The sequence below is a fragment of the Podarcis liolepis genome (genome assembly GCF_965112155.1).
Source record: "Podarcis liolepis genome assembly, chromosome: 2".
NCBI lineage: Eukaryota > Metazoa > Chordata > Lepidosauria > Squamata > Lacertidae > Podarcis > Podarcis liolepis.
Genome location: NC_139555.1, coordinates 69,610,749 through 69,627,158, shown reverse-complemented (window position 1 = coordinate 69,627,158; position 16,410 = coordinate 69,610,749). Strand labels below are relative to the sequence as shown.

Genomic DNA, 16,410 nt, shown 5'->3' with positions numbered 1-16,410 from the left:
GGACTCCCAGCTCCAAGCAGCTTGGGCAATGGTCAGAGACGAACAATATATGAGGAGCCACAAGGTTTCCATCCCTACTCTACAGCTTTTCCCTGATGTGGGGCAGGGGGGGAAGCAGGTAGCGCTTCGTGGTGCACTTTTCCCCCCATTTTAAACAGAAAGAGGCCAAGGTTTATGCATTTGATAGGACCCCCTCCAAAAAAAACCAAACAAAAAAACAACCCTTAGTCCCTTACTAAGCTTCATGCTTATGAATTCTCTACCTCCAACCCAAGGTTTGGGGATGATGTTCTCACCTAAGCAACAGAAGGATCTTAACTGAGAACAAGTACAAAAGAGGCTTTCCTCACACCACTGTACTTGTGAGAGCCAGTGTGGTGTAGTGGTTAAGAGCGGTAGTCTCGTAATCTGGTGAATCGGGTTCGCGTCTCCGCTCCTCCACATGCAGCTGCTGGGTGACCTTGGTCTAGTCACACTTCTTTGAAGTCTCTCAGCCCCACTCACCTCACAGAGTGTTTGTTGTGGGGGAGGAAGGGAAAAGAGAATGTTAACCGCTTTGAGACTCCTTAAAGGGAGTGAAAGGCGGGATATCAAATCCAAACTCTTCTTCTTCTCTTCTTGTGTCAAGTAGATCTAAACAAGCCAGGCCAATGAGGAACTCAGTGATAAGCTGATCCTGGGTGCTTACCTTCTAAAGTAATTCATGCTCAAACTTTTCATCTTTGGTTATCATCTCCCTCCTTTCCCCCTCCAATGCAAGGTACTGTCACCAAGTATTCCACTTCTGGAACATACTTTACTGACTTTACATCCTCCACCCATGCTTCAACAATAGAAATGTCAATGATACAAACAGGGCTTCTTCAAAGTAAGTGGGTGAAGCAGAGGCAGTAACAAGTGCTCTCTGTGTGAAAACTGCATAGAGCAAATTACTCAAGAATGGAAATAGATTAATGTATTACAAAATATTGCAGCAATCTAGGGAAGCAAGAGTTGGCCACATTGGAAAAAAGCTTGAAGATAGCTCAGGTTCCCACTCTCCACTTCTTATTTTATTTTAAAGATGCTGCCTCTTCTAGGGCACCAGGTGCTTTGGGTTTCCAGAAGATATCATTCACACCCAGAAGCAGTATGGATGATCTTCTGTATCTTCCATAAAGTTATCATCATGACGCAGCAAAGCAGAAGAGTGGTCAGAAGATGACAAACCAGCAAACTAAAACCAGAAGAGACAGTGTTAAATGAGTAGTCTAATAAAATGAGATTTCGTAGTAACAAACCTTTTTCCCCCTTTAAAGTTATTTTCCCCACCCCATCTGTCATTGAATCGCACATGAACATCTAGAACTCTACAATTTATGTTTCTTTTTTTAAAAAAACCAACAACCACCAAGTTTATTTGCATTTTATCAGTAAAACAGAACAGTTGCACTTATTGGATAGGAAGAAGAAATGTAAATTCCACCTTAACTATAACTTCATATAAGTGTATCAGTCCATAAATGGTCATGTTGTCTAATCCATCCTTCCTTGAGAGTGCATGACATAAAGCCAAACCGTTTTTTCTTAAAAGTGTCTTTTTTTCTTGTTACTCCTGCGTTCTCTCATTCTGTTAGTTAACTTGTCCATTAGGGCTAATTCCCACAGCTGTGCCAGTCACATTTCATACAAGTCCATGTTCAATGTCCTCCAGTTTTTAGCTGCTGTCATAAGCTGTATAGTAAGTTCTTTAAAAGGTAAGCCAACAGTTATAAGGCTATCAGGTGCTATAGCTATTTGTTGTTTGGTTGTGAAAGACCAGTTCCCAAAAGGAGGACACTAAGGAGCCTATCTATCATATGTGGAAAAAGGAGGCTGGCCACAGGTCCTGCAGCAGGTAGCTGGGCAAGTTGCATTTATTAGTAGTGAAGAATACATGCACCACCAGTAAGTTAATTTGAGGGCCTTTTAGTGAACTCTAGCGGAGGAAGAGTGTTATGTACTGAGTTGAATAGAATCCAAACTGAAGCAGTCTGATTGGTCCTAGAACAATAGGATCCAAATTGCAGCAGTCTGATTAGTCCTAGAACAATAGGATTGAGAATGCAGCAGTCTGATTGGTCCTAGAACAATGCAGCAGTATGATTGGTTGGCAGGAACCACCCAATCCTGCTCCAGATAGAAGTGAATCCACAACCTGATTGGCTTACAGTAGAATTCCGGAATTAGCCAATCATGTGCAGCCCATTGTGTAAATAATGTATATAAAGCAGATACTGTGAGGGGACTTTCATTCATTCCTCCTCACCACTATGAGCTGAATAAAGAGCATGAAATCACTTTGCGACTCTGAGTATATTTCACCGGCGACGAGGATGGGATCCCGCTGAGCTGACTGCCACACACAGCACCGCAGCACCGCCACCTGCCGCAACGCTGCCTCGCACCGTGGATCCAGGCTTCAGCTCCGGGACACAAGGAACTCAGAATGGCAGCCAACAGCAGCTTCTCGCCATTCAACCCAGCAGCTGGAGACTGGGAAGCGTATGCCTCCCGTTTCACCTTCCTCCTAGAAGCCAAAGGGGTCACCGACGAAGAAGACGCCAAGAAGAGGGCGATATTCTTCAGCGTCTGCGGAGAGGAGACGTTTGAAATCGCCCGGGCTCTCCTTGCACCTGAAGACGTTGCTACTGTTCCATACAAAACAATAATGGAACAGCTGAAGGGGCACTTTTCGCCGCAGCCCTCAGTGGTGGCTCGTCGAAATGCCTTCTACGCAAAGCGACAAGCCCCTGGGGAAACCATAACTGGGTTTGTGACCTCTCTCCGCCAAGCCGCCCGGTTCTGCAACTTCTCAGAGCTGGAGAACATGCTTCGTGACCGCCTCGTCGGTGGCCTGAAGGATGAGAAGCTGCAACGACGCCTCTACGCCAAGAAGGACCTAACGTTCCAGGTCGCTCTGGAGGAGGCCCTGGCAACGGAAGCTGCCGAGAGGTCGACGCAAGAGGCACGGCCAAGCCTGCCATCCCAACCGAGGGTCCACCACGAAGACCTCACCGACGACTCAGGATCCGACAGGGAGGAGGTGCACCGAGTACAGCAGCGCACTCAAGCAGTGCACAGACCACAGCTGCCTCGACGAGAAGGAGGAAACTGCGCAAGCTGCGGGGAGAGTCACGAGAGGAGGACTTGCCGTTTCCGCAACGCAGAGTGCAGGCAGTGCAGAAAATCGGGACACATCGCCCGGGTGTGTCGGGCTCGGCCCACCCGACACCAGGCATCAGATGACCAACCCAAGAGCCCCAGGTCCCGGGGCCCAACGCACCAAGGCAACTCGACGGAGCTCACGGACTGCCAGGTATACCAGTTGCCCCACCCCAACGTAGAGAAAATTTATGTAGAGGTACAGATAGAGGGGGCCCCATGCCGCATGGAGCTTGACACGGGTTCAACTCTATCCATAATCTCGGCAAGGACCTTAAGGAAACTGTGTCCTACTGGGGGTCCCAAACTCAGGCCGGCCCCATTCACCCTACGGGACTTCCAGAAACGTAAGGTCCCCACAATGGGGGTGGGGACCTTCAGGGTGCAATACCGAGGGCGGACGCGGCAACTGGACTTGCTTGTGGTCAAGGGCCCCTACATTAGCTTACTGGGATTGGCATGGTTTGGACCATTGGGGCTAGCTGTCACGGGGGTGAACCACACTAGCTTACAAGTGGACGTGGATGCCATATGCAAGGAATTTCCAGGGGTTTTCGACGGGAAATTGGGACAGTATACGGGCCCCCCCATTGCGCTACAGCTTGACCCCGCAGTACGACCGGTCAGGCTCAAGGCCCGCCGGGTCCCGTTCGCCTTGAAACCCCGTATAGACGAGGAATTGGACCGACTCGTGGAGCAAGGAGTGCTGGAGCCGGTGCCTAATGCCCCCTGGGAAACCCCAATCGTCACACCCGTCAAGCCTAATGGTTCGGTCCGCATCTGCGCAGACTACAAATGTACCATAAACAAGGCCCTCACGGCCCACGCATACCCAGTGCCAGTGGTCAGCCATGTCCTTGCCACCCTGGCTGGGTCGAAAATTTTTGGCAAGCTGGACTTAGCCCAAGCATATCAACAGCTGCCAGTAGATGAGGCCACAGCAGAGGCACAGACGATTGTGACGCACAGAGGAGCGTTCAGGGTAAAGCGGCTGCAATTTGGGGTCAGCGTGGCACCAGGCATATTCCAGAATCTAATGGACTCTCTCCTTAAAGGGATTCCTGGCGTCACCCCCTTCTTCGATGATGTGTTGATTGCCGGGCCCACACCAGAGGAGTTTGAGGACCGCCTCCGCACAGTTCTGCACCGTTTCCAGATGGCGGGTCTCAAGGTGAAGCGGGAAAAATGTCTACTAGGAGTGCCTCAGGTGGACTTTCTGGGATTTATGGTGGACGCAGAAGGGGTCCACCCGACTGGGGACAAGGTACGGGCCATTTGTGATGCCCCAGCACCCAAGAGCAAGACTGAACTTCAGGCCTTCTTGGGACTATTGAACTTTTACCATTCCTTCCTTCCCCACAAGGCGGCGGTAGCGGAGCCCCTACACAGACTCCTGGACAAGCGGGCCCCTTGGGTGTGGGGCCAGCGCCAGGAGGCCGCATTCCAGGCAGTCAAGGACTTGCTTGTCTCAAACTCTGTCTTGGCACACTTCGACGAGAGGCTGCCGGTGGTGCTAGCATGCGACGCCTCACCCTATGGCATTGGCGCTGTCCTGGGGCACCAACTCCCGGATGGAAGAGAGGTACCGGTGGCGTACTTTTCACAGACACTCAACGCAACCGAGCGGAACTATTCGCAAATCGACAAGGAGGGTCTGGCAATCGTGAAGGGAGTAAAAAAATTCCATGATTTCTTGTACGGGCGGCCCTTCACCGTGGTGACTGACCACAAGCCGTTGCTTGGCTTGTTTGCTCCCGAAAAGCAGACCCCCCAAGTGCTGTCTCCTCGCGTCCTCAGGTGGTCAATTTTCCTTGCCAGCTACCAGTATGCACTGATTCACCGACCTGGGAAGGCGATGGGCCATGCGGACGCCCTCAGCAGGCTACCACTACCGGAAACAGGCCCCGACCCAGCACCTGCACAAGAGGTTATGACCCTGGAGCTGCTTCCCGACCGCCCCATTCAGGCACAAGAAGTTGCACACCATTCCAAGAAAGATAGGGTCATCTCCCGGGTCCTGGACTGGGTGTGGAGGGGATGGCCCAGCAGCAGCCCCGGGCCAGAATTCGCCGGCTACACAACCCGCAAACATGAACTGTCGGCCCACAAGGGGTGCCTGTTATGGGGAAGCAGGGTCGTTGTTCCCCAGCCCCTCCGCAAAAGGGTCCTCACAGCCCTACACGAGACACATCCAGGGGTAGTAAGAATGAAGGCCCTGGCCAGGAGTTATGTGTGGTGGCCGGGGATCGATGGAGAGATAGAGGCCTGGGTCAAACACTGCCAGGCCTGCCAAGAATCCCGCCCAGATCCCCCAAGGGCCCCAGTCCAGTCCTGGGAGTCCGCCCGAGCACCATGGTCACGCCTGCATGTGGATTTCGCTGGCCCCTTTCAGGGGAAAACATTCTTCATAGTGGTGGACTCCTACACCAAATGGCTGGAAGTCGCACTGGTACCGTCCACTTCCACGTCCGCAGCCATCCGGGTACTACGCAGGCTGTTTGCAACCCACGGGCTCCCTGACACTCTCGTCTCAGACAACGGGACTGCATTTACGTCAGGAGAATTCCAAACCTTCACAGCACAGAACGCCATCCGCCACATCCGTTCGGCGCCGTTCCACCCTGCCACCAATGGCCAAGCAGAACGCATGGTGCGGACCACCAAGGACACCCTCTGCCGCATGACACAAGGGGACTGGGAGTACCGCCTTGCCACATTCCTTCTAGCACAGCACAGCACCCCCAGCTCAACGACTGGCCGGAGCCCCGCTGAACTACTAATGGGTCGGCGCCTTGCAATCAGATTGGACCGCCTTCACCCCGATAGAGCTCAGGATGAGGTAGTGGTGGGGGAAGGCAGGAACCCCCGGACCTTCGAGGCCCAGGACCCAGTGTACGCAAAGAATTTTGGGGCAGGCCCAGCATGGGTACCCGCCACAGTCACCAGGGTCACTGGCCCAGTGTCTTACGAGGTGCTAACGGATGGGGGGCAATGCTGGCGCCGCCACTGCGACCAGATACGGTGACGATTCCTGGGAGAAACCCAGGAGGAGGACAGGTCAGAGGAGTCCCAAGGAAACAGCGGGGCAGTGAGGCCCATAGAGCAGGAGGGGCCAGCAGGAGAGGCAGAATCAGTAAATACAGAGAGGACCCGTGAGGCCGGAAGGACACCGGAACCAGAACCACGACTGAGCGAGCCGGTTGCACCAGACCAAACAGCCCCATCACAGCCAGTATCCTTGGAACACGAGCCAGAACCTGGAGCCCGGACCAGGGAACACCCCAGGCCGCAACACACACGTAGGCCGCCGGCATACCTTGAGGACTATGAATGCGACCTCCCGGGCAGGACTGGAACTTAGAGGGGAGGGGTGTTATGTACTGAGTTGAATAGAATCCAAACTGAAGCAGTCTGATTGGTCCTAGAACAATAGGATCCAAATTGCAGCAATCTGATTAGTCCTAGAACAATAGGATTGAGAATGCAGCAGTCTGATTGGTCCTAGAACAATGCAGCAGTATGATTGGTTGGCAGGAACCACCCAATCCTGCTCCAGATAGAAGTGAATCCACAACCTGATTGGCTTACAGTAGAATTCCGGAATTAGCCAATCATGTGCAGCCCATTGTGTAAATAATGTATATAAAGCAGATACTGTGAGGGGACTTTCATTCATTCCTCCTCACCACTATGAGCTGAATAAAGAGCATGAAATCACTTTGCGACTCTGAGTATATTTCAAAGAGCAATTGGAGAACATGTCCAATATTTTATTCCAAGAGATCTTGTCTACAGAGTCACCAATAATATCCCATTCCCAAAGGGTTTTCAACGGTAGTGAAGATTTTGTACAGAACTGTGATAGAGAACTTGTAGTTTAAGGAAATTATGCTTTCCCCCCAAGCCTATGAATGATTTTTGTAATACAAGTCAAAATATATTGTTCTTTTAACCAGTGCTTTTTTCCAAAAAAATGTTTAGGGGTACTTCATTTTCCTACTCATATTGAAATACTGCCCCTCATTGAGGCCAAACTTAGATTCACAAAATGATTAGGGATATGCTTATTCCTACATCCCCCCAGGAAAAAAAAGCACTGTTTTTAACTATGGCAAAATAAAGCTATAAGGAGCACAACTGAATAATGTTAAATTTCATTTCATTTCATTTATTTATTTACGGCTATTAGCCCATAAATAATGTTAAATACCTGCCCATGCAAGACTTCTTTACAAAGTTTTTCCAGGGTCCCTTGGGCAACAAGCCAGTCATTTGAAAGAGCAGGCAGAGACCCACCAGCTCCTGCCTTGCAAGCAAACAGAATTTCATTCACACTGAACCAGGCAGCAGATATCATTAGATGTCTTTAGATCCCAGATCAGGCATAAGGAACCTGTGTACAATTCTCAAACCATGGTTGATAAGAAATAACATTTAAAGACCTAGAAGTCTCACGTTGCCCTGGACGCCAAGGATGAAATCCCCCCCCCCCATGATAACCATACTTAAAGAGAAGTGTATGGCTTCTCTTTTCATCACTGATGGTAACTGAACTCAAATGACTAAATTCTTCTTCACCACATACACTTCTGGGGAGATCACCAACTGCCAAAATATAGGCAATGATTGAAATCCACTAAAATATAAAGTTGGCTACATCTTTCTCACTTCTATACCACAGCAGTATTTCTCCCTCTTATCAATGCACATGTGACCACCACCACATAGGCATTCACACAACAGTGTACAAAAATACTCCCAGACTTTGATAAGCCCAAGAGCCATTTGCTCTCAGCAAGGAGCACAAGAGCTGTGTTGACAATTAACCCTGTCTCCATGGCGATAAGGAATACCAGGGAGAGAGCCTACATAGACTAGGCCCGCAATTCCTGAAGAGTGTGTTAAGATTGCTTTATAAATGGGTCACAGGGCTGCTGGCAGTGAATGCTCCACAATGAAAAGGTAGTTACTTTCTAATATGGAACCAAGGTTCAACAGGAGTATGTCAAAGAATGAATTCCATTAGCAAGTTCTCTAGAGCAAAAGATTTGGGCAGGGAAAACTGGACATACATGTCCATATTTCATCTCCAAAAGCTTCTTTCCCCAGATTATCCAGGAATAGCTAAGAGAAACTAGCAAATACTTCCCTGTCTAGTTCCTGCGAACTCAAGTCCAGGAGGGTCCCAGCCATGGAGTGCCCGTCGCCACAGTTTGATCTGCGTGTCCCAGGAGCGGCGACTGTACTTCTTATATTTATTTGGAGTTCTTGGGTGAACACCTGGCTGCCGAGCAACCCTAGAACAAAGCATGAACACTTGTTAGGTTCTACCGTTTAAGACCACATTAAGCCCGCACCTCCCAAAAAAGTGGTAATCTTTCCCAATGGTTCATCAGGAGCAGATGCCAAAGTGAATGTCTCAAATGCCAGTCCCTTGAAGTAGGTTTAGAGAACTGCTGCCAGCCACCGTTTGGAAAGGAAAGCTGTGGACTCCAAGCCCCTGCTATGTGAAGATAAAGACTTGGTAGATAAACAACTAGCTTTGCTCACTTGGGCACCTGCTGGATAAAGCACTGGTAACCAATGGTGTTTTTCCCATAGTCTATCTGCTTCTGCCTCCTTTGCAAGACAGCCACATCTGTTTCCACGCCAGACCTGCTGAGAGAAGAGATGTAATGCTAAATGCAAATTCTTCATCAGTAATAAACAATATTAGAACACATGAGGTGAATGAGTTGATGTAGTTAAGAATGCCGTGTTTTCAGCATATCCAAATAAACATTTTTTGAGGAATCAAAGCAAATTTTGTTTTTTATTTAAATTGAAAAATTAGCAGCAGCAAATAAGCAAAAGCTAACCATATGGGATGCTACTGATTAGTAAGAAAAGTGCCAATGAGAAAGTGGTGCAGAGATTGACAGAGAGAGGTCCCAGATGACATTTTGAAATTATTTATCACAAGAGGTTCGTGGGTCTTGTTTCTCAATGGCAGCTCAATATAGGGAAAATTGGTTTTAAATGAGTGCACATCGTAGGGAAAGTGGAAGCTTTATAAAGTAGAATTATTACAAAGAATATGAGATAAGGTAGAAATTATTAGATGGTTAGGGGAACAGAGATGTATATATGTTAATATGAAATCAATATGAACTAGGAAATAAAATAATGATAATAAAATAATTAAAATAATAATTTATTATTTATACCCCACTCATCTGGCTGGGTTTCCCCAGTCACTCTGGGCAGCTCCCAACAGAACATTAAAACACAATAAAATATCAAAGATTAAAAACTTCCCTAAACATCTGCTTTCAGATGTCTTCTAAAAGACAGAAAGAAATCAGGATATAAACATGTGAACAAAATAGAATGTGAACAACATGTAAACTATATCAATGGATGTACATATAGGCATAAGTTTGTAGTAAGTGTGTTTATGACATAAAAGCTGCCCCACCCCCAATTAAATGCAATTAAAACATCCTCAAAAACATATAGCTGCACTCCTACTAAAACTTACCTGGATTCTGTTGTCCTTTCTGGACTCGTGCCTACACCCACGCTCACCATTCCAACAGGAAAGACTTGGGATGAAGGCCTGTTCCAGGAAAATGAGAGGTGATATCCAATGGTAGTCATACTCGGAGTAGGCCGAGTTACTTAAATCTATTGACTTAAGTGCGTCTCTTTCAAATATGACTTCACTGTTTATCATCTGTTTTGATTACAAAGCATGAAAAATAGGCTAGAGCCAGCTATGGCAAGATCCCACAACCCCCAATCTACCATGGTCACTACTGAAAGGTATTCCTGAGTTAAAACATGCCTCTGAAAATCAGTAGGATCTTTTATTAAGTAAAGTGTACCTTTAAGTATTGTAGTTACTGCCATCTGAAGCCACAAAAGCAGCCTAAAGGGCACACTTCCAACTAAGAGCTGCATAACAGGATGTCTCAATGTACAAATAGCAGTTATTTCTTGGAAAATGGAGCCGACGCATCAGGATCCCTTTAATAAATGGTTTCTGCAAAAGGTTTCTGTCTCCAGGAACTAATGGTTGAAACTCAATAGCAAGGCAACCATACAACTTTCATAGCCAGTTGAAGATCATTCAAGCAGTCTATAATTAGAGGAGGTACAAGTTGCTGCCAGCTTCATTCCCCAATTCATGTACTATATACAAGGTAGTCTCCTTACTGTGTTTATTTCCAACTCAGCAGTCATTAATTGCTCTCAGAAGGAACCTGTTCACTAATGAGTAAACCCATGACCATGAATGACAGAAGAAAATAAAAATAATAAGGCATAACACAAAAATCTTGGACAGTTTTCAATGCCTTGGAAAACATTAACTATTTTATTCTTTGTTAAGTATCTTATGCTTCTCATAGTAATACTCATTCAAGGGAATGTGGTCCCCAATGGTCCCTCACATTCCTTGCCAGACACCAACACTTATTTTTTGGAGCACCAGGCAAAATTTTAAAAAATCGAGGCATTTTAACTGATTTAATTTAAACAAATCTTAAATGCTTAAGCAAATGCAGTATCTGCTGCTTTTATCTTTGTTTCATTTGTATTTAAATGCTTTAATATGACCACTAGAGGCTGAAAAAGGTTTCTGGTTCATTCCCTTCAATATTACATTCATCCTGCTCTCAAGCTCCATTCTAAAGCATCAGACATTGGCTGAGATCAAACAATTAACCCTCTTCAAAGACATTTGTTACTGATTTGTATCACAAACTGGTGCCTTCATTACACCAGAATTCCCAATTGATTTCCTTTGTGAATCATAATCCACGTAACTAATGAATTGACTCTCATTATTTGGAAAAAGTTTCTTCATTGCTGCTAATAAGGTATATCTTACTTCATCCCATCCCCCACTGAATTGTTACCTACCTGTTTCTTTGAAACACAGGCGACATCCCAGCAGCAAGTGCCCCATGATTGAAAACCAATGACCCATAGTACAGAGAACTGAGGGCAGATTAAAAGACAGTAATTTGTTATAAATATTCTACAGACGAGACTATTACCAATCCCAAAGACCTCCCAGAGGGGAGCAACAGATCTTAGCCTATACGGATATTCTAGCTAACGAGAGTGGACTGAAAACTGTTTCCAGGCACTTACGCTCTTATCAGTTCTCATCTCATTCATAACACGCAAACAGCAAAACCCCTGCAGCATGAAGCCACATTTGCAGAGCAAAGCAAAACATAACACGTTTGCATAAGAGGTTTTTAGTTATCCGCATTTCGCCTTTCCATACGAGTTCAGAAAATAGGAGGATCAGAGCTGTTGGTTAGTCCCAACACAAAATAAAACTGAGCCCGGGAAATGGGGGCGGGAGACAAATTGACATGGTGCTGAGCCTAGTTGTTTTTTACTAAGTGGTCAAGCTAAATTTAGAACAATATTTTTTAAAATGTTGTGCTACAAGGAAACCATTTATTCCGTGGCTCTGCAGCACTCTTCCTACCAGCTTTGGTAACCAATACTCGGGTGGAAAGAAACAGAACAGAACGAAGCAGCCAACTAACAGCAGCTTCCTTCTCGTTACATTTCAGGAGGAAGAAAACTGAGCTTCGCTTTCCACCCACTCCAGAAATCCAGGAACAAGCACCTGTCGCTCACGGGAGCCCACCCATCACCCACAGCACTCCCAAAGTGCATGACTCAAATGGAACAGCAGCGTGTCTGTCAGGTGCAGAGCAGAATCTTCCCGGGATTTAAATCTCCCTCCAGTAGCTCAGAAGGGCGGGGCTTGCAGCACACTCCTGACCTATCGCGTGGTAGTGGGGGCGGGCCCTCCTTAAGCGATTGGCTGCACGAAAAGCACAAAGGAAGGCGGAAAGCCGCTGCGGAACAATAACAAGCGTGGTAAGCAAAGCCCCGCCTACCCCCACTACGCTCTCCCAATAGGTGCTCCGGGGCGCCCTTGACGCCCGTGGCTATGTTGACCAATTGAAAAGCTGTTCAAGCCGTAGCTAGGGCTCCTCTTCCTCCGCGCTTCGGTGGTTGGTCGACGAAGAAGACGGCGTTTGGGATTGGCTGGCTGCTCGGGCGGCAAGTTTAACTTCCCAGACTGCGGTCCGCTTTCGAGCCTGTCCCTTCAGCCTGGCGAGGGAAGGGCTGGGCCAGCGGCGCGGCTGCGTCGATGGGCAGCAGGTGAGTTTGGGGGAATGGGAGCGGTGCGGTGCGATGAGCTCTGCTCGGAGTGGCGGAATCTCGAGGGGACGGAGAGATTCCCTTGGTGGGGAGCAGTCGAGGCTGTCTCTGCCTGCGGCTGCAGGTTTTGGCTGCCCTTGTATGTTTGCAGTATGGGGTCAAGGGAGTCTGGAGGAGAGTAGAGCCAGATTTAGGTGTGATAAGGCCCTAAGCTACTGAAGGTACGTAATGGGGCCCTTGATATGTCCAGCTGTCCATTGTCAACAGCAAATTGTCGCTGTTTTTTGTGTTGAATATATGCTCTTATGGTAATTTATGGACCTAATAGGTATCTGAAGCCATTTGCACATAACAAAAGTATGTATTTTATCAACGTAATTGTTGAACTGAAATACAATTAAGTATATTAATAGTGAAATAATTATTAAGCTCTAACTTAAAATGATTTTTTATTCATAACAAACTTAATAATGCAAACACATTGGCATTTGGTAATAACAAAAGTTCCTTTAGAAACACAATTTACAAAGACTCATTATCTAGTCTCTAGAAACATGCTATAACATGAAATAATAATAGCAAACCAGTGATATTTTAGGGAGCAGGCTAGCAGGCAGGGCCCATTACTTACATCATAGGAGCCTACACAACACAAAACACTGTTGCTGTATGTAGGTTCTATTTTATTTATCTTATATTTTTGAAATGTACATCCAGTTTTCCCCCCTTTAAAATCTTTTGGGGGCCCCCAAGACAGTGGGGCCCTAAGCTATAGCTTGTTTAGTTTATACGTAAATCTGGCACTGGAGGAAAGAGTCTTCAGACAACCTGAAGAAATGCAGCTTTGTGAGGGATTAAACTTCCATGGACAGATGGGTGCAGGAAACTAGCAGATATTCCTACATGCGTGGGGCCGGGGAAGGGTGAGGTCGCTGGGTGACAAACTGCAACAGGAACACACGGCTGCGTTGGTGATAATTTACCAACAACAGGATGCTTTCCTCCGCAAACCCATAAGCTTGATTCAAGCCATGTATGACAGAATTGGCTCTAATCATAAATTGCCAGAATTTGACCTTTGCTTAGCTTTGGAAATGGAAGATGCGTACAGTGGTACCCCAGGTTACATACGCTTCAGGTTACAGACTCTGCTAACCCAGAAATACTTTGAGTATACTCAAATACTTAAGAACTTTGCTTCAGGATAAGAACAGAAATCGTGTTCCGGCGGCGCAGCGGCAGCAGGAGGCCCCATTAGCTACAGTGGTGCTTCAGGTTAAGAACAGTTTCAGGTTAAGAACGGACCTCCGGAACAAATTAAGTACCGTATTTTTTGCTGTATAAGACTCACTTTTTCCCTCCTAAAAAGTAAGGGGAAATGTGTGTGAGCGAATGCAGGCTGCGCAGCTATCACAGAAGCCAGAACAGCAAGAGGGATTGCTGCTTTCACTGCACAGCGATCTCTCTTGCTGTTCTGGCTTCTGATATTCAGAATATTTTTTTTCTTGTTTTCCTCCTCCAAAAACTAGGTGCGTCTTGTGGTCTGGTGCGTCTTGTGGTCTGGTGCGTCTTATAGAGCGAAAAATATGGTACTTTATCCGAGGTATCACTGTATATTGATGGGTTTATAATCTTTTAATTTTATAACCCCTTAATTTGCATGAGGGTTATGTTCCAGGGTTCACTCCCAAAGCCAAAATTGTGTATTGTCAAAACACATTGAGTGAAATGGCAAGTGGGATTGCCAAAGGCTTTTCCTGGATGCCCACCTGCATTCTACTCCTTCCTTATTTATTTTTTTTAATTGCCAAATGCATAAAGCTGAATGCACACAAGTTAAATGTGCATAAATTGCAGGCTTACTATGTATTTTATTTTAATCCTATCACTACCAGTTTTGAGTGGTTCTTTTGAACCTCACTGCTGTCAAGTTTGTTTTATGTATGTTATACATAAAACAAACTGTATATAACAGTATACAGTTATATACAGTATACTGTACTGTTTATATTGCAGTTTTTGTGTTTATGCTGAAAGATAGTCTGGTTATAATAAAAAGCAGGATGTAAATAGTAATTGTTGTTCTCCACAGGCAGCTGCTCAGTGGATTCTGTGTCAAACCATGTCTGAGAACTTTCCCCCCATAGAAGCTGATGCTTCTCATTTGTGTCTTGGGTTCCGATCCAGATGCCGGATGATTATGTTCCAGGATGCTGAGTTCTCACTACCCTTTACTCCAGAGGCACCTCTTACCCCAATCTCTAGCCTAACTCAGGGTTTCAGGACCTTTAGCACCTTAACCGGGTAAGTTTCTCTTTTCAAATTTCCTTAATTTAGCAGCATAATGAGTGGATACAATATGGTTCACGTTAGGTAGTTCCAAATGTGTAATTAATTTTTCAGGTGACTATCTCTGCGAAGTATGCATGCACATATAACTTACACACTATCGCTACCCAAACACAATGCAGTCACGGGAAATCATTCTTTAGGTGAATGTTTGCAGAATGAGTCGACAATTTCCATTAATTCCTATGGGAAAATGTGTTCCCTACCACAGAATTTTGAATCCTAAATGACAAAAAACTCTGAAACCTTGCAAAAGGCAAACAAGGAAGGAAAAACGCTTTGTTTGTCCAATCTCTTCTCCCACTGTTGTCTCTGGCAAAATGGCCAGTGGGGACCAGCAAAACACAAGGCTTGTTTAAGGCTTTATTTGTTTACAGTACTACACACTGTTCTGTTTGGAAATCTGAATCTGCAGTATGTATAGTAAGGTTTGAGTATTAACATGAACATAAGTGAATTTTTGTATAGCAGGACCTGCATTTATTATTGTAAGACTGGGGTTTGAAAAGCAGAGGGCTAAATCAGTTGAACTGCTGGAAATTTAATGGCCTTGGCAAGAATGTCATTTGTTAGGGAAATAACAGGTAAATAGGCTACAGCCCAAACAACTATGATTATTTGAAAGCTGTGGTAAAGGCATAAAAACAAATGTCAATTTTCATCTCTTGTACTTTGGGTGGCTGTCTTTTTCATGGATACTGGTGAAATAATTACAGTGGTACCTCGGGTTAAGTACTTAATTCGTTCCGGAGGTCCGTTCTTAACCTGAAACTGTTCTTAAACTGAACGCACCACTTTAGCTAATGGGGCCTCCTGCTGCTGCTGCCGCACCGCCAGAGCACGATTTCTGTTCTCATCCTGAAGCAAAGTTCTTAACCTGAGGTAGTATTTCTGGGTTAGCAGAGTCTGTAACCTGAAGTGTATGTAACCCGAGGTACCACTGTATTGAGAACTGACAGCATAACCATATTGCATTTGACCTAGTTTGTATTTAGTGCTGAGCAGCGTACATTGTGATTCCCCCCCCCCCTTCCATAATTAAATCTGGCTTGTGCTAATTAGTCACAATTTTTCTTTCATTATTTATAAAATATTACTTCCATTGAAACATGCAATTTTGCTCTGTACATGAAAAGTACAAATGGTGGTAATGACACACACTGGCAATGTGGAGAAAATTCATGCAACAGAACAATGCACTTGTTCTCTTAGTGCAACAGAACACCCCCCCTTTCTTATTTGTGTGTGCCCCACACCATCCCCAAATTTGCCTTGGAGGTTTGGGTGGGGGACCTGGACCAGAATTAGGGGGCATATGAGGAAAGGAAGAGGGGAAGTTCCATTGAGTCCTTGTGTTGACAGAATGAGTGCATCAAATACCACCCAAAATATTCATAGCAAAGCAAGAGTACATAAAATCACAGGTGATAGCCACTTAAAAAAAAGTGGCTGCAATTAATCAAAACACAGCAGCTAATTCTAAAGCAGATCATAATAAAAATTAGATAAAAAAGCAGATCATAATAAAAACAACTTAAGTGCTCTCTAAATGGTGTCCCTATGGCAGTGATGTAGTGCTGGAGCCAGACTGCAGCTGCAAACTTAACCCGGTTATCTGGAATTAAGCCTCAATGAGTTCAATAGGACTTACTTTTGAGTAGACATGGTTAAGCTCCTGTTGGAAGTTGGCAAATGGGGCTT

General features: G+C 45.8%; 2 protein-coding genes across 9 annotated transcripts in view; one reads left to right on the top strand and one right to left on the bottom strand.

The window, feature by feature from the left end:
• Window positions 1-940: 940 nt before the first annotated feature.
• LOC310700341 (oocyte-specific histone RNA stem-loop-binding protein 2-like) lies at window positions 941-11,945 on the bottom strand. 3 transcript variants are annotated; one of them, XM_083489646.1, is made up of 6 exons: window positions 11,816-11,945; window positions 11,089-11,166; window positions 9,704-9,781; window positions 8,734-8,841; window positions 7,394-8,480; window positions 941-1,216 (listed from the first exon to the last, which is right to left on the bottom strand). In XM_083489646.1, exons 1-5 carry the CDS (start codon window positions 11,863-11,865, stop codon window positions 8,318-8,320), a joined length of 477 nt encoding a protein of 158 aa, XP_083345772.1. In that variant the 5' UTR covers window positions 11,866-11,945; the 3' UTR covers window positions 941-1,216; window positions 7,394-8,317. The 3 variants fall into 3 exon arrangements, with proteins under 3 accessions (XP_083345772.1, XP_083345773.1, XP_083345774.1); XM_083489647.1 differs by having other exon boundaries at window positions 8,734-8,838; XM_083489648.1 differs by lacking the exon at window positions 11,816-11,945 and adding an exon at window positions 11,672-11,786.
• Window positions 8,838-16,410, top strand: part of CDC25C (cell division cycle 25C) — a 23,069-nt gene continuing 15,496 nt past the window's right edge. For 2 of the 6 annotated variants that reach the window (XM_083489643.1, XM_083489641.1), the window contains exons 1-2: window positions 12,207-12,360; window positions 14,453-14,664. In XM_083489643.1, the coding sequence (XP_083345769.1) occupies window positions 14,483-14,664 (182 nt within the window). In that variant the 5' untranslated portion in view covers window positions 12,207-12,360; window positions 14,453-14,482. Of the gene's footprint in view, window positions 8,910-11,759; window positions 11,860-12,206; window positions 12,361-12,437; window positions 12,582-14,452; window positions 14,665-16,410 lie in introns of those variants that run through there. The other 4 variants (XM_083489640.1, XM_083489644.1, XM_083489645.1 and 1 more) reach the window with 4 other exon arrangements.

What these genes read in the sequence shown, in the direction of transcription:
- LOC310700341 (XM_083489646.1), bottom strand. Translation starts at nt 11,865, where the DNA reads ATGCACTTTGGGAGTGCTGTGGGTGATGGGTGGGCTCCCGTGAGCGAC. An exon ending in CCTGTGTTTCAAAGAAACAG is followed by an intron (nt 9,782 to 11,088) that starts GTAGGTAACAAT and finishes TTCCTGGAACAG; the next exon opens with GCCTTCATCCCAAGTCTTTC. An exon ending in GAAAGGACAACAGAATCCAG is followed by an intron (nt 8,842 to 9,703) that starts GTAAGTTTTAGT and finishes CTCTTCTCTCAG; the next exon opens with CAGGTCTGGCGTGGAAACAG.